This window comes from Dasypus novemcinctus, chromosome 31, assembly GCF_030445035.2.
Source record: "Dasypus novemcinctus isolate mDasNov1 chromosome 31, mDasNov1.1.hap2, whole genome shotgun sequence".
Classification (NCBI taxonomy): Eukaryota; Metazoa; Chordata; class Mammalia; order Cingulata; family Dasypodidae; genus Dasypus; species Dasypus novemcinctus.
In genome coordinates this window covers 38041706-38069399 of record NC_080703.1, presented here as the reverse complement: position 1 = coordinate 38069399, position 27694 = coordinate 38041706, and the positions used below count along the sequence as shown (strand labels likewise).

At 42.8% G+C, this 27694-nt stretch overlaps 1 protein-coding gene across 3 annotated transcripts in view; it reads left to right on the top strand.

Moving 5' to 3' along the window:
* KAT2B (lysine acetyltransferase 2B) overlaps positions 1 to 27694 on the top strand; it is a 115813-nt gene that overhangs the window by 25162 nt on the left and 62957 nt on the right. For all 3 annotated transcript variants that reach the window (XR_011647838.1, XM_058290690.1, XM_058290689.1), the window contains exons 2-5: positions 3008 to 3134; positions 19670 to 19815; positions 25190 to 25282; positions 26673 to 26854. Coding sequence is in view for 2 of the 3 variants with exons in the window: in XM_058290690.1 (XP_058146673.1) it covers positions 3008 to 3134; positions 19670 to 19815; positions 25190 to 25282; positions 26673 to 26854 (548 nt within the window). In the remaining variant the exon portion in view is untranslated. The remainder of the gene's footprint in view (positions 1 to 3007; positions 3135 to 19669; positions 19816 to 25189; positions 25283 to 26672; positions 26855 to 27694) is intronic.

Genomic DNA, 27694 nt, shown 5'->3' with positions numbered 1-27694 from the left:
CCTTCCGGAGTGGGAGAGATGTGCTTAATCTTTTGTGCCACCTCAGCTCCCCAGTCTGCTGCATCTCTTATTGTCTCTCCTCTGTGTTTCTTTTTGTTTCATCATCTTGCTACGCCAGCTCTCCACGTGGGCCAGCTCGCCTTCACCAGGAGGCCCTGGGAATCGAACCCTGGACCTCCCATATGGTAGACGGGAGCCCAATTGCTTGAGCCACATCGGTTTTCCAATTACTTATTATTTATTATCTTACTCTCCTATACAAATCCCCAGTTCAGAGGCTGTCCCTATCTTGAAGAACTTTATATATAGCTCATGGCATCAACCACCCTGGGATTTTCTACAAACTGGATCTCTTCTAACTTCAACCGTCTGGTACATGGGGTGGGGGAGCAGGGAGAAAAGTCCTTTGAGAGGAGAAACGTTCAACGTGAAAATCTGTGCTCCTTTATTTTATAGACCAGTGCGGTCCAGTAGCATAAGTGAGCCACCTGTGCAATTTTATTTTTATTTATTTATTTATTTTTAAGATTTATTTTTTATTTATCCCCGCCCCAGTTGTCTAGTCTCTGTGTCTATTCGCTGTGTGTTTTTCAGTGTCCGCTTCTATTCTTGTCGGTGGCATTGGGAATCTGTGTCTCTTTTTTGTTGCATCATCTTGCTGCATTAGCTCTCCTTGTGTGCAGCACCAGTCTTGGGCAGGTTGTGCTTTATTTGCGCAGGGCAGGTGTCCTTACGGGGCGCACTCCTTGCACATGGAACTCCCCTATGCGGGGGACACCCCTGCGTGGCACGGCACTCCTTGCGTGCATCAGCACTGCACATGGGCCAGCTCACCACACGGGTCAGGAGGCCGGGGGTTTGAACCCTGGACCTTCCATGTGGTAGGCAAATGCTCTCTCCATTGAGCCAAATCTGCTTTCCAAGCTGTGTAATTTTATATGTTCTGATAGCCAAATGAAAAAAAGGAAAATGAAGCAGGTGAAGTTAAATTTAATAGCTTTCCTTTAGCCCCACGGAGCCACTAGATAATCGTTTAAACATGTCATTGATACAAAAATTATTAATGAAATATTTTACACTCCCTTTTTTTTTTGCCCTTGTCTTATAAATCCGGTGTGTTATTTTACATGTCCAGTTCATTCTAAATTTAGAGCAGCTGCATTTCAAGTGGCTGGTGTGTATCGTGTTGGACAGCCTAATCAGAACCTCTCAGGCCTTCCCCACCCAGAAGGAAGCCACCCATGTTATGTGTTATTGTTTTTTTTTAAGATTGGATAAATTTTATGATCTCCATGCTCCATAGTATTTCCATTTTTTTCCCTTCCCCTCCCCCTCTCTGCCATTTTTGCTGTCTGTGTCCATTCGCTGTGTGATCTTCTGTATCTCTTTCTTTTTTTGTCTTGTCATCTCTCTCCTCTAGGATTCACTGGGACTCGATCCTGGGGACCTCTGAAGTGGAGAGAGAGTCCCTGTCAGTTGTGCCCCTCAGTTCCTGGTCTCTGCTGCGCTTCACCTTGACTCTCCCCATCGTCTCTCTTTTGTTGCGCCGTCACCTTGCTGCGGGACTCACTTGCGCGGGCACTGGCTCGCCGTGCAGGCACCCGGCTCGCCACGCGGGTGCTCGGCTGTTGTGTGGGCGCTCAGCCTGCCACAGGGGCACTGGCTCGCCGCACAGGCACTTGCACAGGTACTCGGCTACCACGTGTGCACCTTCATGGGCACTTGGCTCGCTGTGCAGGCACTGGGCTCACCATGCGGGCACTGGGCTCATTGTGTGGGCACTTGGCTTACTGTGCGGGCACCGTGTGGGCACTGGCTCATCGTGTGGGCACTGGGCTCATCATGCGGGCACTGGGCTCACCGTGTGGGCGCTGGCTCACCGTGCGGGCACTGGGCTCACCGTGTGGGCACTGGGCTCACCCTGTGGGCACTGGCTCGCCGTGCGGGCACTGGCTCGCCGTGCGGGCACTGGGCTCACCGTGCGGGCACTGGGCTCACCGTGCGGGCACTGGGCTCACCGTGTGGGCACTGGGCTCATCGTGCGGGCACTGGGCTCACCGTGCGGGCACTGGCTCACCGTGCGGGCACTGGCTCACCGTGCGGGCACTGGGCTCACCGTGCGGACACTGGGCTCACCCTGTGGGCACTGGCTCACCGCGCAGGCACACTTTCTCTTCTTTTTCACCAGGAGGCCCCAGGGATCGAACCCGGGACCTCCCTTGTGCTAGGCGGAGGCCTTATCACTTGAGCCACATCCGCTTCCCTACGTGTTATTCTGTTTTGCTTTCTGGTTTCCCATCCGCAGCAGATTGGCCACAGTGAGTGAGAGTGCTGGGATGGGAAAGGATGGCAGGGACGGGGCGGAGGAATTAGCACTGGCAGGGGTTTGCTGAGCGAGCGGGCTCTCTCTCCACCGCCCACCTCCTGCAGGCCCTCTGTGAGGGAGCGAGCGGAGCAGTTGAGATCGTTCCCTGCTTGCCTTCCCTCTATAACCGAGTCACCCCAGAAGGGCCTGTCTGAGGGAAGGGTGACGAGGACGTGGGGAAAGTGAGGGGAGATGTCCATCAAGTGTGGCTAAAATCATACAGTCCTGTAATATATGAAGCCTGGAAAACGCACCCGGGTGAGAAACCCCAGGCTGCCAGACGAGAGGCCCTTTGCGTTTTCCATGCTGGGTGCCTCGGTGGGCCCTCAGGAGTCTGCCTTGTCGTTTTGGGGAGCTTTTGGGGGTGGGCTCCGCAGGTTGACGGCCCCCACCTCGAGGCCGTGGGCGCCAGGCCTGTGTGTCAGCTTTCTGCAGGCCGCGTGTGCCTCGAGCCAGCAGAGAAGCAGAAACAAAGACCCCCACCAGGCACCCCCCTTGCCTTTTCTCTATTGCTGTGTCTCCTGCGTTTCCTGAAAATGACAAAATCAGCAGAGGAATTCGCTGTCGTGGGTGGCTCGTTCCGGTGAAAAAACCGCCCTCGTCCGCCAGTCCCTGACTGTGTCTCTCTCTGTCCCTTTTCAGGCCGAGGAGTCTTGTAAGTGTAATGGCTGGAAAAACCCCAATCCCTCCCCCACGCCCCCCAGGGCTGACCTGCAGCACATCATCGTGAGCCTCACGGAATCCTGTCGCAGCTGTAGCCATGCCCTAGGTGAGTTTCGAAACCTTCCAGAACGTTCCAGCAGCCTCCCTGTGGCCTGAGAGCCCGTAGCTGAATGGATTCTGGGGGGTGACCCAGACTCCAATGCTCTTTACCTCTGCGGGAGGCAAAAACAAAAGTCTCTCTCGGCCTTGGAATTTGCTGGGTAGGGCTTGCCTGCGGAGCACAAACCCGGCACTGTTGGCGTTGCCTCTTTATTTATCTCTCCCCGCTTGCCCCAGAGCCGGGCTGGGAGCAGGGATTGCCAAATAAACTTGAGAGTTGCCCAACAAGATGAAATGTGACAATGGAGCCAGTTAGACTAGTGTGGAAACTTGCCCTGATGGATACTGCTTGGGGCCTCAGGCAACTTGGTTTTTTTGTTGTTGTTGTTTAATTATTATTATCCCCTTTCCCGAACTTTCTGGGGGTGCTTCATTTTGTCTTCAGATTCCTTGGTTTCCTGTGTGTGGTAGCTCTTTCTTTTCTTTTTATTTTCCCCTCTACTTCATACTCTATTCCTCTGTCCTGTGGACCCTGGGATGGTGATGTCCACTCCACCTCTAGATCGAGAGGGGGCTTAGATTCCAGGGATGATGGATGGTAGTTCTTTCTTCATCAGGGTGTGTTTCATTGTGTTTGGGGAATGTTTGTGTTTTCCCTTTCAACTTTATCTGTCCCGGCAAAACAATCATTGTGGCAAAACAATCATATTCAGTGTGGCCAGTTTGCAGCTGTGCAGCAGTTATTCAGCAGGGGGCTGTGCTAGCCTATTGTGCAATGTGCTAATACTAGTCTTAGGGCTATATATATATGTATGTATGTATTTTGAATTCGTATCTTGAGTAGATGGACTTTAGTGAGGAAATACTGTTCCTAGATATTAAAGTTCCAGTTCACTAAGAGTTTTGGAGTTGTATTCTTTTCTGCCTTCTGTTATCCAGTCTCTCCAGTGTCTCTAGGTTCCCTTTACCGTCCAGCGTTTCAAGGATGTAGCACGGGGTATACAGTCTTGCTTAAGGTACTTGGCTCTTTTCCATCTGACCATTTATTTATAAGTAGATGAATTCTTTTGCCATCACCTCTCGTTGCTTTTCCTTCTTATATCAAATGGTGCAGAGTCAGACTGCAAGTTTAGCGTGGTGACAGGTGGAGTCTGAAGTTTTATTTTCACTCGGCTGGAGGGTATGGCAAAAAAGGGGATGGTGTGATCTTCCCAGGAAGTTCCTGCACTGAAGTAAGCTTCTGAAAAGAAGGAAATAGAAAACATTTCAAGAGTGATCTCACGAAAGAAATAAATGCAATAAGTACATCATTGTGTTGACTTAGCTTGTGTGTCTAAACTAATATAAACTCTTCTTTTTGAAGAAACCAGTGCAAGGGAAAGATTCCAAAAGTTACAGGATAGTCTTTGCTTATTACTTAATTTACTTTTTCAAGTTGATCTTGAACGAAGGTCCTTTAGAATTGCCTTAGGAAATATGATGCAATAATAGCTGGGCTTTAGAGCTGCTTTCAGCCGAGAGCTTGAACTGTATTTGGTATTGATTTGGAAATCCTATTATCTTACATCAATTAACATTTAAAAGCAGAGTCCCCTTTCTTAGTAGAGCAGACTGTCTCCATTCCAAGCATGCAAACACACCCAAATGCCTGCAGGCAGAAACTGTTTCACAAAGAACAGCCAACTTTGTTCCCCTTTATACTTCTTAACAAGCTTTGTAAACTAGACCCTTATTTGGCATTACATAATAAAGAATGAAAAAAAAGTTCATATCCTTTGACCTAGCTCAAATCCATGCCAGAAATTTACACAACACCTAAATTAAGATGCATTCTCAAGTTAAACTAAAAGAATAGTTATATTAGCCTTTTCAAAGGATATTGTCTGGAACCAACCTAAACAAGTAGGACAAAATCAGTTGGATTATGAAAATGTAAATGACAAAATTCAACATGGCCAGTAAAAAAAAAAAAGTGTTTTCCAACAAGGAAAGATGAACTTGGTATATTATTAATGAAAGAAAGCAGCTTGCCAAGCAGTTTGATTGGAAAGTCTGTAATTTCGGACTAAGATCAAGGGCCCTGGAATCCATAAACTTGAATACAAATCCTGGCTTGTTAACTAGTAGCTGTGATTTGGGGCATATTACTTAATCTGTCTGGACCTCAGTTTTCTCAGCTTTGAAATGGGTCTGTAAATGCTATCTACCTCCCAGGATTATTGTGAGGATTAAGTGAGCCAATGTATGTAACAATCGTAGAGCAGTACCTGGCACACAAATGCTCAGTGTTATTAGTTGTTGTTGATAACGATATTACAAAATCAGGGTTCTTTGTTTTGAAACAACTCTGCATAGTTTAAATAAGGAAGCGGTGTTTATAAGATGGGTACTAGAAGCTCCCAGGAGCTAAACTAAGGGAAAACCAGGTTTCAGCCAAGTCTAGGCTGTGGGAATTCATGGACCTTCTGTCCAGGATGTTGCCTCTACGTAATTCAGCTCCATGTGCCTCAGCACCTGTGAGTTCAGAATTGAAATTCCTGGAGGAGGGAATCTAGTTGGCATGGGGCCTGTCATGTGCCAACGCTGAGTTTCACTTTTAGAGAATGATGTGGAAGAAACAGATCATCACCCAAGTGCAAGGATGTGGAGTACAGGGGAGCCACGTGCTCCACCACGAGGAGCACCTGTCAGCCTGGGTGATACAACATACGGAATACTATATGGGAAAGGGAGAGTCCAGTGAGGATGTGTAAGTTGCCGATACTGGTTTTCCGAGGGTATCAGGGTTAGAGGTATTTTTAAATATTTGTTTCTCTCTCCTTTCTCCCTCTCTTCTGTCTTCAGTCTGCTGTCTTAAAATTGATATGTTCACCTGCTCTCGGAATTGCTGCCAGAATGTCATAGTTTTAATGATTGGTTTTGGTATTAGGGCTATAGAAAATCTTTTTCTGCGTATTATTTCTCCTTTTGCTTTTTTTTTTTTTGGTTTTATCATGGACAATTTCAAACATATGTAAAGATGAGAATAGTTTCACAAGCCACTTTGTATGCATCGCCCAGCTGTCCCCATTATTGATATCTGCCAACTTGGTTTTATCTATCCTTTCTTCTTTTTTTCTTGGGCCAGAACATTTTAACCAAGTTGCAGACACCTTGTCATTTTCTGCAGATGACTTCCTAATTGTTACCAACAAAGTAGAGGTTAGGGTCTAGGGAGTTCTACTGGAATCCTGCTAACCTGAACGCTTGACCGCGTTTCAGTTTGAGTCCCCTGCTGTCTTAATTTCGTTGCCAGAAATGGCACACGTGGGTCAATAGGTCAGGTTCCTGGACTTGCCAAAACAGGACGTCCCCCAAGGCTTACAAGTGGAGCTGGACTCTGCGCTGCTGGTTAGATGTCGGGTGTCTCTGGCCCCTGCTCTGCGTGATTGACGGTGAGCTCTGGTTTCATGTGGTCTCCTGATAGTTGCTGTCATCCCAGGTATCCTTGGCCTTAAGTTGATTCTCTCCTGGATCTCGTGGGCATAAATCACAGGAGTGAGACTGTCAGATCAAGTAAAAAGAATATTCCATTGGAGTTAGGGCATGAGAGGTCTAGGCCTGACTCAGCAGTTGAGCAAATCTCTCAGCCTCTTTGCAGGGCAGGATCTTCATCGACAGAATGAACTGGTTGACCTTGTCGTGCATCGTCTAGTCCTATGGCCCCATGTGGCTCATGGGCACTTAAAATGCAGCTCATCCCATTTGGGTTGTGCTCGAAGTATAAAATTCACGGAAGGTGCTGAAGATTGAGTATGAAAAAAAAAAAAAGGAATGTGAGCTGTCTCAATAATTTTTTCTTTGATTCCATGTTAAAAGGTAGTATTTTGGATATCCCGGGTTAAATAAAATTGCTGTAAAATGTCACCTGTTTCTTCTGACCTTTTTTAACTAGAAATTTTCAAATTACGTCCTTGACTTGCATTATATTTCTGGTGTGGATTATGCTGGCCTAGAGCATTCTAGCCCATTCTCCAAAACTATTTGGTTTAGAGTATTGGGGACTGGTACAATCAGATTCAGTTTATAAAAATTTGACAAAGATTTCTGGCATATGCCCTTAATTGGCCCAAAAAGTTCTCCTTATTTCAGTATTAATAAAAATTCCTAATTTGGGAATGCTTGCTTAAATAGCAACCTGCATCTGTGGCCAGGAAAAGAGAAAACAAACTGTTCTGATCAGAACACAACTGGGGATAGAGGATGAAGCTCAGTAGTTAAGCTCCTGCTTCCTATCTGCGAGGTCCTGGGTTCAATCCCCAGTACCTCCTAAAAAACCAAATAAAACCCACAAGCAGAACAACTTCTGGGAAGATGGCAGACTAGAAAGACAAAGGACTCTCTTCTCTCCCAGAAAAATAACTCAAGGACAGGCAGAAACGACCTGGAAAAGAATCTTCTGGGTTTAGGATACCAGGGGAAGGCTGGATACTGCCCAGAGGAGGGACAAAGGAAGAAGAATTGGGATGGCAAAACTGTGAGTTTAAAGTGGCAGCTGCAAATGCTGGCATCCTCCCCCCTCTGTAGACACTTTTGAATTCTCAGGCCACAGGGCCTGTGGCTACAGACAGAGGGGACCCTTGAGATCCACGGCCCCAGGAAAGGGAGCGAGAGCGACACAGCGTAAGGCTGACTCGGCTTTTGATGCACTTATTTGGTCTGCAGTGTTCCCACCAGCCCTTCCAGGCCAGGTGGGGCTGGGCCACTGTTTGCCTGGAAGCCAGCAAGGGACTAAAGAAATCCGACCCTCTCAATCTCCCTCTCTGCTGACCAGCACTGATTGTGGAGGACGCAGAGGGGAGTAGAGTTAGTTCCACCTAGGAGCAGGGAGGGGGCTGCCAGCAAAGGTTGGAGAACTGCCTCTGAAAAGTTCGAATTATGAGGTTCTACGCCTCCAGGCAGGATGATCCTCTGTTACATGGAGCAGGTCCCTGTTGCAGCAAACACACAGGGACCAGGCATTGAACCGAGAGGGCTGCCAGAGAGCGCCACCTCCTGGTGAACCTAGGAAGGACATGTGAGGAAATTAAAGGAAATCAGTAAAAGAGGCTCTTTCTACCTTTATAGTCTCCCTTCTCAATGCCCTAGGAAACGGATCTGCAACCCTGGTCAAGGGCCCAGATTTGAGCAACTAACAGGGACAATCCTAAAGACCCAGAACAGGTTGACCAAGAGTCAAAGAACAGCAGTACCATACAACCTCCCATCACTACATTCCTATGAAAGAGAGAGAAATTGAGCAGCTGAGTAATCTCACAGTCCTAATCCGATGCCTAGGCATCAGAAAAAATTACAAGCCATACTAACAAAATGGAAGAAGTGGCCCAAGAAAAGGAATATATAAAGCCCCAGAAGACACACAGGATTTGAGATAACTAATCAGCAAGATTCATATAAATTTCCAAAATCAAATTAATGAGTTGAAAGACAATATGGCTAAAGAAACAAAGGGTATTAAGAAGACACTGAGCTAGCACAAAGAAGAATTTGACAACCTGAATAGAAAAGTAACAGAGCTCATGGGAAAGACACATTAGGTGAGATTAAAAAAAAAACACAACACATTAGAGGCATATAACAGCAGACAAAAAAATAAAGAATAAGACAGAACAGCTGAAATAGAAGAAAAAAAGAATAGAAAAAATTGAGCAGGGACTCAGGGAGTTGAATGATAACACAAAACAAAACAAAATATGTGCCATGGGATTTCCTGAAGGAGCAGAGAAGGAAAAAGGGGTAGAAAGAGTATTTGAGGAAATAATAACTCAAAATTTCCCATCTCTCATGAAAGAAATGAACTTATATGTCCAAGAAGCACAGGACACCCCAACAGGATAAATACGAATAGACCTACTCCACGATACATGTTACTCATAATGTTAAATGTCAAAGATAAAGAGAAAATTCTGAAGCCAACAAGGGAGAAGTAAACCATCATGCCCAGTCAGCCTCTGTGAGTACTTCTCATCAGAAACCATGCAGGTGAGAAGACAGCAGTATAATACAATTAGGATACTGAAAGAGAGAAAACTGCTAGTCAAGAATTCTTTATTCAGCAAAAGTGTCCTTCAGATATGAAGTTGAGTTTAAAATATTCACAAAAAAACACGAACTAAGAGAGTTTGCAAAAAAGAATCTCCTTTGCAGAAAATATTAAAGGGAGCCTTACAGTTTGAAAGAAGAAGACAGGAAAGAGGGGCTTGGAGGAGAGTATAAAAGAAAGAATAGCAGAAAGGATAACCAAAAGAACAAAAATACAGACAAAAATAAGATATGACATATGAAGCCAAAGAATGAAGTGTGGAAGTAAATAGTACATTTACAGTAATATCATTGAATATGAGCAGATTAAACTCTCAAACCAAAAGATATAGGCTGACAGAATGGATGAAAAAACATGAACCATCCATATGCTGCTTACAAGAGATTCACCTTAGACCCAGGGGAACAAACAAACTAAAAGTGAAAGTCTGGAAAAAGATATTCTGTGTAAACAGTAACCAAGAAAGAACGGGGGAGCTGATGTAGCTCAAGTGGTTGAGCACCTGCTTCCCATAAAAGAGGTTGTGGGTTTGATACCTGGTACCTCCTAAAAACAAAACCAGGGAGCGGATGTAGGTCAGAGGTTGAGCGCCTGCTTCCCATGTACGAGGTCCTGGGTTCAATCTCCAGTACCTCCTTGAAAAAAAAAAGCAGGTCTAGCTATACTGTTAATAATATCAGTCAAAACAGGCTTTAAATGCAAAAAAAGTTATGCTCTACAGAAAGCCATTATATATTGATAGAAAGGGACAATCTATCAGGAAGAAATAACAGTCATAAATATCTATATACCTAACCACGGTGCCCAGAAATACATGAGGCAAACTACAAACTATGCCAACAAACTAGACAACCTGGATGAAATGGACAAATTCCTAGAAATGCACAACCAACCTACACTGACGCTACAAGAAAACAAAAACGTATCAAACCAATCACATTTAAAGAGATTGAATCAATCATCAGAAATTCCCCAAAAAAGAGAAGTCCAGACCCAGATAGCTTCACAGGCAATTTCTACCAAGCATTTAGAAAAGAATTAATACCAATCCTGTTTAAACTCTTACAAAAAAAAATTGAAGAGGAGGGAAAATTACCCAAGACATTTTATGACTCAAACATCACCCTAATACCAAAGCCATATAAAGACAGTACAAAAAAAGAAAATTACAGACCAATCTCTAATGAACATAGATGCAAAAGTTCTAAACAACATACTTGGAAATATAATCCCACAGCGTATCAAAAGACTTACATACATCACGACCAAGTGGAATTTATTCCTGATAGGCAAGGGTGATTCAACATAAGAAAATCAATTAATGCAATATACCACATTAACAAATTGAAGGGAAAAAATCCGCTTGATCATTTTGATTGATGCAGAAAAGGCATTCAGCACAATCCAGCATTCTTTCTTGATGAAAACACTTTGAAAGGTAGGAATAGAAGGAAAGTTCTTCAATATGATAAAAGGCATATGTGTAAAACCACAGTGAGCATAGCACTTAATAGAGAAAGGTTGAAAGCTTTCCCTCTAAGATCAGGAATAAGACAAGGATGCCCACTGTCACCATTGTTACTCAACATGTTGCTAGAAGTTCTAGCTAGGGAAATTAGACAAGGGGAAAAAAAGTATAAAGGCATCCAAATCGGAAAAGCAGAAGAAAACTCTATTTGCAGATGACATAATCCTGTATTAGAAAATTCTGAAATGTCTACAAAAATGCTACTTAAACTAATAAACGATTTCAGCAAAATGGCAGGATACGATATCAACACAGAAAAATCAATAGTGTTTCTCTATGCTAGTACTGAACAATTTAAGGAGTAAATCGGGGCAAAAATTCCATTTATAATAGCAACAAAAGGATTCAAATACTAAGAATCAGTTTAACCAAAGAAGTATAGGACCTATATGCAGAAAACACAAACAATGCTAAAAGAAATCAATGAAGACAAAAACATATGGAAAGACATCCATGTTTATGGATTGGAGGACTAAATATTGTGAAGATGTCAATCCTACCCAAACTGATTTATACATTCAATGCAGTACCAATCAAAATTCCAACAGCCTACTTTACAGAAATAGAAAATACAGTTACCAAATTCATTTGGAAGGAGAGTGCACCTGAATAGCCAAAAGCATCCTAAAAATGAAGAGCAGCATGGGAGGAATTTCACTGCCTAACCTTGAAACATTGTGGTCAAAACAGTATGGTACTGGCATAAAGATAGACACATCAATGAGTGGAATAGAATTGAGAGTACAGAAATAAACCCTCACCCCTACAGCCAACTGGTTTTTGACAAACCTACCAAAGCCATGTTAACAGGACAAAACTGTTTCTTCAACACATGGTTCCAGGAGAACTAGATATCCATAAGCAAAAGAATGAAGGAGGACCCTTATCTTACTCCCTATGCAAGAGTCAACTCAGAGTGGATCAAAGACCGAAATATAAAAGCCAGGGCCATAAAACTACTAGAAGAAAATGTAGGGAAACATATTAAAGACCTTGTGGTAGGTGATGATTTCTTAGACCTTACACCCTAAGCACGCGCAACAAAAGAAAAAACAGATAATGGGAACTCCTCCAAATTAAGCACTTGCATCTCAATTTAGAAGTCACATATCCGATAAGGATTTAATACCCATGATATAAAGAAGGATGCCACAACTCAACAATAAAAAGACAAATGAACTGATTAAAAATGGGCAAAACACTTGAATAGACATTTGTTCAGAGAAGAAATACACGTGGCAATAAGCCTCATTTAAAAGCATTCACCTCCCTTAGCCATTAGGAAAATGCAAATCAAAACTGCATGAGCTGTCATTTTACACCTATCAGACTGGCCACTTATTAGTGGCTTAAAAGTGTCTTAAAAGACAGAACTACAAGTGCTGGAGAGGATGTGGAGAGATAGGAACACTTAATCGCTGTTGGTGGGAATGTAGAATGGTACAGCCCCTGTGGAGGACTGTTTGGCAGTTCCTAAAGAAGTTGAATATAGATTTGCCACGTGACCCTGCAATACCACTACTGGGTATATGCTCAGAAGAACCGAGAGCAGTGACACAAACAGATACATTGATGTTCATAGTGGTTATTCACAATTGACGTAGTGTTGTTCACGATTGACAAAAGTTGGAAACAACTCAGGTGTCCTTCAACTAATGAATGGATAAACAAACTGTGGTGTATTCACAGGATGGAATATTATGCAGCTGTAAGAAGAAATGAAGTTGTAAAGCATTTGACAACATGGATGAACCTGCAGGATATTATGTTGTGTGAATCAAGCCAGACACAAACGGGCAAATACTGTGTGATTGCATTACTATGAACTAAATATATTGTGTAAACTCATGGAGTTAATAGCTTGACTAGGGGTCACCAGAAAATAGAATGAGGCTAGAGAATGGAAAGCTGAGGGTTAACCTGTGCAGTATTGGTAAAATGGATCAGTGTTAGTCTTTGGAAATGAATAGAAAAGGTGAAAGCCCAGTATAATGTTTGTAACCAGCAGTACCATAATGTGGCTATGAAAGTGGTTTAAAGGGAAAGTCTAAGGCCACGTGTACTATTAAAAGGGAACCTAAAAAATGTAATATGGGACTATAAAGCATAGTAAAACCACATGTGAAATATGAATATGGGTTAAATTGCATATATCAGACCGTTTTTCTTTGAAATTGAACAAATTACGTTAACACCGTAAGATGTTAATATAAGACTGCCCCCCCCCCATCATTGTGCTAAATGAAAGAAACTAGATACAAAGTACTACATATTATATGATTATATTTATATAAAATGTAAATACAAGTCATTTTATAAAGGTGAAGTTAGATTAATGTTATGTAGGGCTGGGGAAGGACTGCTAAGGGGTGTGGCGTTTCTCTCTTTGAAGTAATGAAATTGTTCTAAAATCTTTTGTGGTGATGAATGCACAACATTGTGATTATACTAAAAGCCAGTGATTATAAACTTTGGATAGATTGTATGGTCTTAACTGCTTAATAAATAAATAAGTTCTTGTGCAAGAATAGCCAGAAATAGTAGCTATGTACAGCAGGGAAAACAGAGAGAGATGGTGGGGTGCAGCATTTTCTTGTTTTTGTTTGTTATTATTATTGAAATAATGAAAATGCTCTAATAACAATCGAAATGGTAAATGCACAACTATGTGATTATACCAAATACCATTGATGGTACACTTTGGATGAATTGTATGCTTTATTAATATGTATCAATAACATTGATTTATTACAAAAATAAAATTAGAATTCGTTCACAAGAGTGGATTAGATTTAAGAACATATTTTTCTGGGGTAGGTACAATTCCAAACCACCACAACCATTTTTACCAATTTGAGTGTCAGAAGGCTGTGAGGAAAAGGGCATTCTCATGCCTTACTGGTGAAATTACAAAAATTACGTACACAGGGTAATTTGACAGCATCTAAGTTGTAGCCCTTGGGTCCAGCAATACTACGTTGAGGAATTTATCCTATAGATGTACTTATAAAAAACGAATAAACAAAAAACCACAGAGTTGGAATTTTTGTGTTCATACCTCCATTGTTCTGAACTGTGCCAGAACATACTGACTATAGTTTGACTACTGATAATTTTTTGCAGTTTTTTGAAGGTTTTTTATTATCTTTTATTTTCCAGTATCCCACCAGCTTTTTCAGATAGATACGTGGATGGATGGATAGCTGTCTCAGAATATAGATCTCAGAATCAATCTGTCTTTTACAGAAGTGAAAGTTGGCAATTCTTGGTTACTATGGTTACCCCTGCTAGCTTGTTTACAGTCGAAACTTTCCAAGAAAAGTAAAGAGCTAGCATTAGCAATTTTACTTGAGCCTATTTCTTGAGTGGTACAAGGAGAATACCAGTGTTTTTCTTGTGGACTACTTCAAACCTCTGAATCATTTCGGTCATCCTTTGACCCAGCCCAGTTCCTTGGGCTGACCACACTGGGGTAGATCTCCATCACTTAACCATCCCCCCAGTTCCCTCTTACACAGGCACTTTGCAGATACAAAATGACGTAACTGTGGGGTCCACCGACCACACCCTGAGCCAATTCAGCCTCTCCCTCTTGGCCAGATGCCCACGGTTGGCTAACACAGACTTTTAGGTGCAGGTTTCAGAGATGGCAGGAACCGTGAGTTTGGTGCAACGGAAATGAAGGGGATAAAACTGGAACACTTTTTCCTGCTCACTCGAGGAAGCTACCTCTCCTTATCTTTCTCTGGTCATGAGGGCATGTTGATTGCCCCTTCATGCCCCTCCCTTTAGCACTGTCACAAGTCAGGCCTTTTCTCTCTATTCCTTGTTTCGTGTCTGCAGTGACATCTGGATTCCCTGTCTCGGTTTTGGCAAGAAAGTAGTGATGGGACAGCATCGCATTCGCCCCTGTGGCCCCTTGCACTTCCCACTTGTCTCAGTGGGATTTGGTCTTTAGCTACCATGTAGGCTCTTTCAGTTCTGTCTCTTCTAGACCTTTTCCTAACCACTTGCATTGCATTTTGGCCTGCACTATGTTCTCTGCACACTCTTCAACTTTCTCCCTCAAGTCTCACACCATTTACAATACCTTTCCTTCATTTTTTTTTTTAAGATTTATATAATTTATTTATTTCTCCCCACTCCCCCTCGCTGTTTGCACTTACTGTGTCTGTTCGTCTTCCTTGTTTCTTTAGGAGGCACCAGGAACTGAACTTGGGACCTCCGATGTGGGAGGGGGCACCTAATCGCTTGAACTACCTCTGTTCCCTGCTTTGTTGGGTCTCTCATTATGTTTTCTTTCCTTGTCTCTCTTGTTGCATCAGCTTGCCGTGATTGCCTGTCATGCCAGCTCGCCTGTCCTCTTTAGGAGGCACTGGAAACTGAACCAGGGACCTCCCATGTGGTAGGTGGGAACCCAATCGCTTGAGCTACATCCGCTTTCCGCCTTCATTTTCTGCCAGGGGAAATCTACCTACCTTCCACAGCTTGCCTCCTCTAGAACTTTGCCGAGAGGATAAAGATCTTGGAGCTCTCTTGTGATGTTTCTTCTTGTACAACTATAATTATGTGTATTCTTGTTGGTTTTCTGTATTGGCTTGAGAAAGGACTGATTTTTTTCTCAGCTCTTAATATATTTAGTACCTTTAGGCACACTGTTGGATTTCTTCACTGATAAATATTCACGGAATTCAGTAATGCGAAAAAAAAGAGAAACGACTGGTCGTACTTATTTGCAGACAAGCTTTAACGCTTATAATCTGTTTCTCTGCACTGACCACGTGTGGTTAGCAAACACATGAAATGTGGCTAGTCTGAGTTGAAACATGCTGTAAGTTAAAATGCACACCAGCTTTGAAGACTGTGTGTGAAAAAGGAATGTAAAATATTTATTACTTTTTCTACTGATTACATGTCGAAATGATAATACTTTTGTATATATCAGGTTAAAAAATATGCTATTAAAATTAGCTTTGCCCATTTCTTTTTGCTTTTTAAAATGTGGCTACTAGAATATTTAAATTGACCAATGTGGCTTGCATTATATTTCTTTTGGACTGCCTTCATCTAAAAGATTCTTCAGGGGAGCAGGTGTAGCTCAGTGGTTGAGCTCTCGCTTCAGGTATACGAGGCCCCGCGTGCAGTCCCTGGTACATCTGAAAAAAAAAAAAAACTAAAAGACTCTTCATCTTAAACTTCTCTCCTTTTCCATTTCAAATCTGAGATGACAGAAAATAAAACCGTTAAAATTATAAGCCCTTCACACGCTCGTCAGTTCAACAGGTTTCATTAGTTCTTTCATTTGCCCTCTTCTAACCTCGGCCCCGTTTTTCCACGCACAGCCCCTTGCCGCTGGTGTTCCAATCCCTTGGAGAAGAGACACGTTAGCTGCCTGCCCACACTCCCGCTAATGATTGTGGGGCAGTGAGGACGAGCTGTCCTCCTTCATGGAACCGGAGGGTAGCAGGGTCTGCAGCGGGCAGTGATGGTGGCTCCTGTTGGCGCTGTGATCACTGGCAGCAGGCGTGTGGCGGGCGGCTCGGTGGCACCCTGGGTATTTGAAGTCTGATACAGCGCTGCCAGGTGCAGGGGGCACCTTTCTGGAGAATGTAAAGAAATCAGAGCCCCTCCCTGTCCTCTGACGGGCACCTCCCTCCTTTTTGCCTCTGCCCTCCACACAGTGAGACCCTCCAAGTCTTGGGTAATTAAGTCAGTGTTTTGCACTCTTGGACGACTATGCGAAATACAAGCCGGGTCCTTGGCATCTGATGATTAAATTCTAGATGTAGCAAGATTTTTTTTAAAAAAACCTTTCTATTTGGAAATAATTTCAAACTTACAGAGATGTCAAGAATAGTACCAAAGAGTTGCCCATGTATTCTTTGTCCTGATTTGCCGTGACACAGATGTTCCTGATGGCAGCATTTTGGCCCATGTGCTTTGAATTTTGCGCTCATATGCATATAAACACACCAAGACTCATATTGGTATCTCTACACACTTTTTTTTTCTTGAACCATGAGAGTAAATTGCATATACATCATGGTCTTTTACCCCAAATTATGTCAGTGTAGACTTCCTAAAAATAACACTGTCCTCTTACATAACCAGTGCAGTTATGAACTTCAGTAAATTTAATGCTACTCTAACACTTTCATCTAATTCACCGTTTGTATTCCAGTTATATCAGCTGACTCAAAAGTGCCCTTTATAGCATATTTTCCTCTCTACTAGGCACCCGGTCTAGAATAATGTATTTATTTAGTTGTCATGTCTCTTTAATTTCTTTTAATCTGCAACAGTTCCTCAGCCTTTTTTTGTTTGTTTGTTTCTTATCGCTGATATTTTTGTGGAGGAATGTTTTAAATTAAAAAGAAAAGTCAAAGTGCTAAGAAAAATGCCATCTTTTGGTTGTAGGAAAGACCTTGGCAAGCATGACCTTCAAGAAATGCCGCACATAGATTCGAATTTATTAAAAAACGCAAAATTTCTCAACAACCAAACCAAATCAAGCCACCCCCCCCCCCCACTGAGCATTTGCAGTAATTGTGACAGAATAAAGGTTAGTACACAGAGCTCCTTCAAGACAAAAAACAAAAACCACACCAAACAAACCCAACAACCTAAAAAAGCAGGCAAAGGGCATGAATGGTTCTCACACAAAAGAACAAATATAAATGGCCGGTACCACGAAACACAAAACAACTTCTCTGGTATTCCAGAGAATGCAAATCTAAACAGTGGGAGGCTTCATTAATTTCCAAAAGGTTGGTTAAATGACTGAGAAGGAGTCTTCCCTCACTCCGTGTGGACAAGAGTGTAGCGCCGATTGAAGTAAATTTTTGGGTGAGGAGATTCAGTTGGGGACCACATAACAAAGCTTTAAAAAGCAGAGTCTTAGTGCTTAGTGTCATGGGGCAGGCTAGCTGCATTGTAGCCCACGGGTTTTTTTGGTTTTGTTTTTAATAACATCCTCCAGGCTTCGTTCAGTAAAACAGTAAAAACCTATCTTGTTAAGAAAATGCGCTCTTAGATAATGAAGGGGAGCCTATTTGCCTAAAACAGTCTTCTTTATAAAAGATTAAGAGAAGGAGTTGTTGCAGGAATGAGTGCCCCTGTTTCGGTTTACTGTGTTGATGATCGGTACAGTCAATAGTTTACTTTGCAGCCAAAAATGAGGTTCGCCGGCTGCTGGCATGGGTTGGGGTTGATTGTGGGTTCCTGAGTAACTCCAGGGGGTGGGTACCGCAAGTCTAGCTCTGGGCAGCAGCCCCACAGAGCCCCAAGGAATGTCTGAAGTTGGTAGAGATGGGACTGTCTGGACAAAGAGGTGTTTTAGGAAAGCTGCTCTGGTGGCCGAGGGAAGAGTGCGGGCGATTTCAGTATTGGGGTCTCCAGACCACAAGGGGCACAAAGGAAGAAAGGAGGAAGAGCAATGTCTCTGAGAGAAGTTTGGCTGACGCTGTATTGCCTGTAATTTGTCATTGTCCCTTTAATTGCTCACTCTTTTTTTTTAAATCATGGGATCACATATATAGCATTAAATTTTCCCATCTCAACCGCTCTGAAGTATATCATTCAGGGGGATTAGTCATATTCACTATACTGAGGTACCGTCACCACTGTCCATTCTTAAACGTAACCCATCTCTCGAACAGAAGCCGTCCACCCATTTTGCATTAATTTCCTAAATGGGTGGAGGGCCAATTTCTGTCTCTGAGCTTGTAGCTTTTCTAATATATATATTTTATAGTTACTATGGGGCTTAAATTTAACATCCTAAGTCTGTAACAATCTTGTTTGCTTTAATACCATCTAAACTTTAATAGCGTACACCTAGGTTCCTCTAATGCCCTCCCCTCCCCTTTATGTAGTTCTTGTCACAAACTACATGTTTATACTCTGAGTCCAAAATCACTGATTTATTACTACTTTTTATGCATTTGTCTTTTAGATCCTCCTGTAGGAAGTAGAAAATGGAGTTAAAAACCAAAAACCTAGTAGTACTGGCATTTATCTTTATCCTCACTGGAGATGTTTATTTCTTCATGCAGCTTCGTTCTATAGACTATTTTCCTTTCCTTTCAACCTGCAGAACTCTCTTTCGCATCTCTTGCAGGGCTCTTCTAGGGATATGATCTTTCTCAGCTCTTGTGTATCTGGGAATGCCTTAATCACTCCCTCATTTATGGAAGACAGGTTTTGCTTCTGCTTCTGTCAACCTAGGTTGATAGTTTTTTGCTTTCAGCACTTTCAGTATTTTTCTCCCAGCGCTCTTGCCTCCATGGTTTCTGGTGAGAAATTAGCCCTTAATCTTATTGAGGCTCCCTTGTATGTGACACAGTGCTTCTCTCTTACGGCTTTCAGAATTCTCTATCATTGGCACAGTTTGATTATAATATGCTGTGTCATGGATCTGTTTGGGTTTATCTGGTTTGGGGTTTGTTAAGCTACTTGCATGTGTATGTTCATGTCTTTCATTAAATTTGGGAAATTTTCAGCCATTGTTTCTTTGAATATTCTCTCTGCCCCTTTCTTTCTTCTTCTAGTTCTTTCACTCTGCATATATACTTGATGGTATCCTACATGTTCCTCAAACGTTGTTCACTTTTCTTCATTCTTTTTCTTTCTGCTCCTCAGTTTGCTTGATTTCCATTGTCGTATCTTCAAGTTCATGGATTCTTAAATACTGCATGCTTTATTATCTGCTGGCCCCTTTTGCTGTTGGACGGACAGTCTAAGGCTCAACTATGTGGAGGTCTCTTAATTATAAGTAGATTGTGTGAGAAGACTTAGATCTTACAGGGGTTTAGAACTTCCCTCCGATTTATAATATATCCTAGTGGACTGATGGGAAGGTTGTAATTTTAAAATAGAGAACTTTTGTGGTCTCTAAGTAACAAATACATGTTCCTTTGATCTTTGTCTGAAGCTGCTCATGTTTCCCACCTGGAGAATGTGTCAGAGGAAGAAATGAACCGGCTCCTGGGAATAGTGTTGGATGTGGAATACCTTTTTACCTGTGTCCACAAGGAAGAAGATGCAGATACCAAACAAGTTTATTTCTACCTATTCAAGGTGAGATGTCAACATTTTAGAAGACTTCCTTTTTCTCTCATTATTCAGATAAGCTGTGTTCACTTTGCCAGGTGCCCAGCTCCTGATACCTTGTTCCGTAGGGATTTGTGAAGCACACATTTCTTCATGAGGAGTCTCTAAAACAACTTGCCTTACTTTGAACACATCACTCTCCTTGAGCTCCTTCATACTTGTATGTAAAGTGGAATATCTATACCTGCGTATGCTGCAGATTTCTTTCCATCCACCTCCTCATTCCTCCATGCAACCAGTATTTTTTGCACACCTGTTCCAAGATGGGCACTGTTGGCAATTAGGGATAAATCAGTGGACCAAAGTCCTTGCCCTCATGGGGTTCACATTTCACTAGTAGAGCTGGACAATTAACAAGTAAATAATGTATTTGCAGGTGGTGATGAGTGCTGTGAAGAGAGAGGAAGTAGGGTGAATGGAATCAGAATGGCAGGGATGGTGATAGGTTGGAGGATATGCCAACAAGGAAGAACAGCTAAGAAGCTCTCTGAGGAGATGACAGTTGAGCAGAAACTTGAGTTGGATGTAGAAGCCATTTGTGAAAGGCGCTGGGGGCAGAGCCCTCCTGGCTGAGGGAACAGCAGGCATTTAGGCTGTGTACCCGGTGAGCTGTAGGAATGGCCAGGAGGCCAGGGTGGTGCTCCCTTGAGCACAGGGGAGAGTGGGAGGAGCTGCAGGTGGAGGGATGGCACCAAGACCTGTCTCTTCGGCTTGTTGGGGAAGAACCGAGTCTCTCCAGGTTTGCTTTGGTGTCTCGCCCACGGTTCTCTGTTGTGTTGACCCCAGTCTCCGATTATTGCTTTCTGATGACCGTCGCTGCTTCTTCATGGCTCAGTGCTGTGTGGCTCCCTTCCCACAAATGCACATTTCCTGAAGCTTCTGAATACAGTCAGGACTAACAGATGCGGGAAGGAAATTGGTGGCGGGAGCAGTTAGAAATACTCATGATGCCAAAGTTGATTCAGCAAGGGGACTGTCCAAAGGAATGGTCATATGGAGGCTTTTAAATTTTTCAGTAGACCTGGTATCAGGAGCATTTTTTGATAGGTGCAACCCTTATAAAGAGCATTAAAAAGCAACTACAGAAAGCCCTCCACTCCGAACCTAAATCCAGGAAGAGTTTGTCTCTCCTAATGAGCACTGTGCCTTATGTTACAATGAGAGAGAGGTTGCTAAGTTTTCTATTGAGTCCTTTCCCTCTTTTTGCTTTGGCTCCTGGGAAACTCAGTGTAAAGTTTTGTGCTCAATTCCTATAGTTTTTGTGTGTGTCTGAATTTTTTTGATATGTAATTTTCACTTTTCCCCTTTGAACTTTTGTCTTTCATTGTACAAATTGGGCATTGGGATGGATAGAGGACAGAAGGGGGTGGGAAAGCTTATCGTAACATTTTGGGTCATGGAGGGATATTAGTTATTGAAAAGTTAATGAGTTAGAGACAGAAGGAAAGTCCGAGAGAGAAAGAATATGAGAGAGAGTGAACAGCGGAACTCCCCACAGCCGTTGGCAGGGCTGAGGCTTCTTGGGGTGACAACCTGTTGACAAAGCCTCGAGGCCTGAGTCAACCACGTTGAACTCTAGCAGGCTCCCACTGCTTAGAGGTGCTTTGGGGAAATATCTTCGTTGAAGAAAAACAGCATCTGTATGACTGCACCTTGTGTTTACCTTGGAACTCAGCTCCTGGCACAGTCTCCCACTGCTCTGTTGGACTGAAAGTGGCGTCAGGTTTTCCATCCTGTCAGACTCGTCTGCTCTGAGTTATAGTTTCTTTCTCCCTTTCTCCCTTTCTCCCTTCCCGCCCTCTTTTTTTTTTTGTTTTGTTTTTTTGAGGTGCCACGTCCTAGGATTGAACCTGGGATCTTGTATGTGGGAAGCCGGCGCTCAACCACTGAGCCACATCAGCTCCCCTGAGTTGGTTTTGTTCTTTGTTTGCTTGTGGTTCTGTGTTTTCGTTTTTAGGAGGCACCGGGAACTGAACCTGGGACCTCCCGTATGGGAAGGAGGTGCTCAACTGCTTGAGCCACATCCGCTCCCCCCTCTCATCTTTAAATAGCTGCATAAATCTATTTGCTTATGGAAACAAACCCAAAATAGTTAACAGTGTTCCGTACCCCACCAAATAATACCATGGGCAAATGAGTTCCAAGTCATCTGTTCTTTAACTTTAGAAAGGAAGCTCCTGTGTCTCACATGTTTCAATATCTTAATTAAAATTTGTTCTAAATTTCAGCATTAAGGAAGCATTTTTTTTTATCATGTGTTGAAATTCATTGGAAAGCTGCTTTTTAATGCCGAGGTAGACCCTCATACTATGAATATGGCTCTGGAGCCCAACTATCGGGGTTTATTAATGTGACCTTGGACAGATAATTTCTGCTTCATTTTCCTTACCTGTAAATTTTAGATAAGTATAGCACCTACCACAAAAGGTTGTTAGGGTATTATTATTATTTTTTATAAAGGTAAATGCATTTTCTTTTTTTCTTTATTTTTAAAGAAACTTTATTTTTTTTTTTTTATTTTTATTTTTTTAAAAGTTTTATTTATTTATTTAATTCCCCCCCCTCCCCTGGTTGTCTGTTCTCTGTGTCTATTTGCTGCGTCTTGTTTCTTTGTCCGCTTCTGTTGTCGTCAGCGGCACGGGAAGTATGGGCGGCGCCATTCCTGGGCAGGCTGCTCTTTCTTTTCACGCCGGGCGGCTTTCCTCACAGGCGCACTCCTTGCACATGGGGCTCCCCCACGCGGGGGACACCCTTGCATGGCAAGGCACTCCTTGCGCGCATTAGCACTGCGCATGGCCAGCTCCACACGGGTCAAGGAGGCCTGGGGTTTGAACCGCGGACCTCCCATATGGTAGACGGACGCCCTAACCACTGGGCCAAAGTCCGTTTCCCTTAAAGAAACTTTAGATTACATAAATGTTACATTGAAAAATAGGGGATTCCCATATATCCCATCCCCTCCCCCTCCCACACCTTCCCACATTACAACATCTTTCATTTGTGTAGTACATTTGTTACAATTGAAGAACACATGTTGAAGCATTGCTGCTAACCATGGCCTTTAGTTTATTTTTTTAAAAAGATTTATTTATTTATTTATTTCTCTCCCCTCCCCCCCACCCCTTGTCCCAGTTGTCTGTTCTCTGTCTATTTGCTGCGTCTTCTTTGTCCGCTTCTGTTGTTGTCAGCAGCACGGGAATCTGTGTTTCTTTTTGTTGTGTCATCTTATGTCAGCAATCTGTGTGTGCAGCACCATTCCTGGGCAGGCTGCACTTTCTTTTGTGCTGGGCGGCTCTCCTTACAGGTGCACTCCTTGCGCGTGGGGCTCTCCTACACGGGGGACACCCTGCGTGGCAGGGTACTCCTTGCGCGCATCAGCACTGCTCATGGGCCAGCTTCACGCGGGTTAAGGAGGCCCAGGGTTTGAACCGCGGACCTCCCATGTGGTAGACGGACGCCCTAACCACTGGGCCAAGTCCGCTTCCCCCTATAGTTTATATTATGGTTTACACTCTGTCCCGTACAAGTTTGTAAGTTTGACAAAATGGATAATGACTTGGGTCCATCACTGCAATATCATGCAGGACAATTCCAGTGTTGTTCGGGGTATGAAATGAGATAATATATGTAAAGAACTACTACAAAGACTGCCTAGCAAAAATAAAGATGTGAATGCTTGCTCCTCTTATTTTTTATATGTCACTTATCCCAGCTCTGTCAATTTTGTAAATGAAGAAATATGAGGTTCGACATCTCTATCCATCAGTTTATCTCCAAATTGAAACCCCAAATGAGCCGAATTCCCAAATGGCCTTATTCTCACTTGGGGGGAAAAGTAGATAACTAGAATTTTTTTGTGTTTAAATTTTATGATAAGTCTTTGAATATCTGTACACACACATGCACTGACTTTATTGCAAATTAATTTTTATAAAAATGAGCATAATACATCAAAAGGACGAATACCATCCTTGTGCTCACCGTGTATATGGCGCCCTTTTAAGGGGTTGAGGCCCTTGTAAGACGGTGATACACAGTCGTTTTCAACCTTGGGGATTTATCCATTTCAAAGAATGCCTGAGAGAATGGTTGTCATTCTTTAGTTTCTATCGCAAAGGTAGTAAGTGGAGAAAGGTGGGCCATATGCAACTAAAATAAATGCATGGCCATACCATATTTGGGCCCCAAGTAAAGGTTTCACAAGATGCAAGCAAAGGGAAGTGGATTTGGCTCAACGGATAGAGCATCCGCCTACCACATGGGAGGAGAATTCCGGGTTCAAACCCAGCGCCTCCTGACCCATGTGGTGAAATGGCCCATGGGCAGTGCTGATGTACGCAAGGAGTACCGTAACACGCAGGGGTGTCCCCCGTGTAGGGAAGCCCCACATGCACCCCACAAGGAGAGCCTCCCAGTGTGAAAAAAGTGCAGCCTGCTCAGGAGTGGTGCCACGCACACGAAGAGCTGACACAGCAAGATGATGCAACAGCAACAAAAAAAGAGACACTGATTCCTGGTGCCGCTGACAAGAATACAAGTGGACACAGAAGAACACACAGCGAATGGACACAGAGAACAGACAACTGGGGAGCGAAGGGAAGGGGAGACAAAATAAAAATAAATAAATCTTAAAAAAAAAAGAGCAAAGATTAAAGGCTACGGGCATCAATATGTAATTTGTTTTCACTTTAGATCTTGGTAAGTGAGCCTGTGCTCCCTCTGCTCTCTGGTGCTTCCTCTTGGAGGGCTTGGCCTTCCAGTGGCAGGAATGAAGAGCAGGGTTTTGATTTTGTGGCATTGAGATGCCAGAGCTAGAGCTGCATCCTCCAGACAGAGGGGATGTGAGCGAAGACCACGACGGTGCGGGGTGCCAGTGCAGAGCCCTGCACAGCTCCTGCCCTGGGCCGTGCACAACTCACAGCTGCTGGCGCCATGGCCTCCCCGTCCTCTTCTGGGCAGAATGGGCTTTGATTTAGACCCTTGAGCGCTTCGGCCACCTGCAGTGGCCTCAGCCGGACTGGTCAGATCAGGCAGGTTGTTTAACAGACTCTGGCCGGTGGGAGCCCGAGGTGGGCAGCACAGCTGGGTGTTCTGGGCTCCAGTTCCTTTCAGCTCTGGTCTTGGGCATGAAGGCAAGCTTGGGTTACCCCTGGCAGTTACGCATTTTATTGATCGCAGGGTTTGCGTACACGTAGTTAAAATAAATATATGATAAAGTAACTTCTCTTTTAAGGCCACGTGTGTGTGTGTGTGTGTGTGTGCAAGACAAAGCCAGAATGGCAGAGAGAGGCAGAAAAATTATATATTTTTAATATTAAATAATTAAACGATTTCTTTGCAGCTCTTGAGAAAATCTATTTTGCAAAGAGGAAAACCTGTGGTTGAAGGCTCTTTGGAGAAGAAACCCCCCTTTGAAAAACCTAGTATTGAACAGGTAAGGGGAAAAAGAGAAAAGCCCGTTTTGGCTGCTGTAAGGCTGAACGACCCTTGCTATTTGCCTTGCAATTTGCCTTCCACATCACACACGTTTTCCTTCCGTCTTCCCCACCCGGCTTAGAGATTTTTATCAAGTCTGTGGAAATGGTCTTGGGCCTTTTGGAAGGGACTGTCTTAATTAAGAAATGGTCCAGATTCAGTCTTCTAGGGTTACTGTGTCCCCAGAATTCGCTGTGTGTTTGGGAAAGAAGAAAACGAACTAGTACGCGTAGTTGCTAGGAACACACAAGATGCGCTCTTTGGGAGCTGAGGTTTTAAAATTAAGTCTTTGTCCTTTTGTTTGGCACCGTCTGAAAAAGCCTATTGAGGTGAGTGAATTCAGTAGCGATGTGAAAAACATTGTAAGTCAAGCAAAAAAAAAAAAAAGCAAAAAAAGAAATGAGATTTTGTACCCAGAAATTGACTTCCTGCTACACTCCAATTCCTGGAAAGAAGTTGTTTTACTCAGGGAATCTCTTTACATGTATTGATTTTTTTTTTGCCCCATTAGATGTTAGTATTTCTCCTCAAGTCTGCTTCACAGACTTATTTATCATTGCTGGGCTAAATAAATCTCAAATACTCTTGACTGAATTCCTTGATGGGAATGACTACAGGGGATCTCAGGCTATCAGAGCCCTTACACGTACAAAATGTACTCACTTTTCAGTAGAATAAGTCTCATTTTTGCCTCCAAATCCTATTAAATACCCCTTGTTCTTTTATTAGAAATTAGAAGAACTGTGAGTGTGCTGCAGAAAGGTTAAATTATTCCACAGCTTCTTTTAAATTTTACATTTTTGGGGGATAAGCTTGGTTTACTTGGGAATCCAGAATGCACAGTTATTTTACAAAGTACTGAAACCAAAAGAATGTTAGTAAAGGGCTTAAATTGTTGTGGTTTAGTTCAATGGAAGGCATGCCAACAGCCTTTTGCTTAATATTTTGGTAATGTAAAAACATAGTATTTGGCCAAGAACCACGTAATGGGTGAGCTACTGTGCTGGTGGTGCAACAAGAATTTTTCTGCAAAACACTCAGACTTTATTGTTGCAGGGATGTTGACCTTTTCAGTCCACAGTTTTGATTTTTCTCTTTAACGTTTGGATGGCAACAGGCATAGAATTGCAACTCAGACTTTCTGTCTTGTCACTTTTCATCCACTCTGCTCTTCGGCAAAATTCCCTCTGGGCTCTGCTGTTTTCTTTTAGAGGGAAGGAAGAGCCATTTTGTGAACAGAGAAATGACTGTTCTTTCGCTAACAGTCACCAGTGGTGCTGGCTGCGTAAATGTTCAGAATTCGTACGATGGCGTAACTCCATAAATAAATTGCCTTCCCTCCTTTTCAGGGTGTGAATAACTTTGTACAGTACAAATTTAGTCACCTACCATCAAAAGAAAGGCAAACAATAGTTGAGTTGGCAAAGATGTTTCTGAATCGCATCAATTATTGGCATCTGGAGGCCCCGTCTCAGCGAAGACTCCACTCTCCCAATGACGATATTTCTGGATACAAAGAGAACTACACAAGGTAATGAGCTCTTTTCTTTTGGCTCCATGTGGCACGTGACAGATATAAAATTGTTGCCTGTCTCTGCAAGCAGAGGGTTGCCCTCTTATCATGGCAATGCCATCCACTCAAAGAAGTTGTCTCTATATGGTTTAACTCCCAAACTCCTACTTTTCTTTAATGCATTGGTATTTTATAGCTGGAGGGATCCAAATTATCTAGACTTGTGCCAACCTCTAGACCCATGCTAACCAGTATGGTAATCACGTGCCACGTGTGGCAAAGGAGCACTTGAAATATGACTGGTTGGAACTGTGATTTTTATGACTTTGCACCAAAAAAAAGAAGGTAAAAAATATCTTGTGAATAGTTGTCTCTATTGGCTGCATGTTGAAATGACAATATTTTGGATATTGAGTTAAATGAAATAGATGTAAATTAAGTTTACCTGTTTCTTTTTGACTTTTTAGAATGTGCCTACCAGAAGATATGAAATTACACGTGTAGCTTGTGTCTGTTGGACAGCACTGAGATAGTTAACTATAACTCTGTTTTAATATTTAGGGATTTCACTAAAAAAAGCAATGGCCATTATTATAATGGAGTTAAAGATTTTTTTTCCTTTTAAGGAAGGAAAGATATCAAATTTATATCATTATACATATTTTCTTCTAGTCCTTGCCCACTTAAATAGGTATTTTACAATGGTTATAACTGGAGAAATATAGTTTTGTATTTTTTTTTGTCCCCACTTAGCATCATATCAACCATTTTCCCTACAGCTACACAGTCTTCATAGTTACATTTAACTGATTATTTTACAGTGTGAGTTGATGTACCCTAATTGACCTAACCATTTCT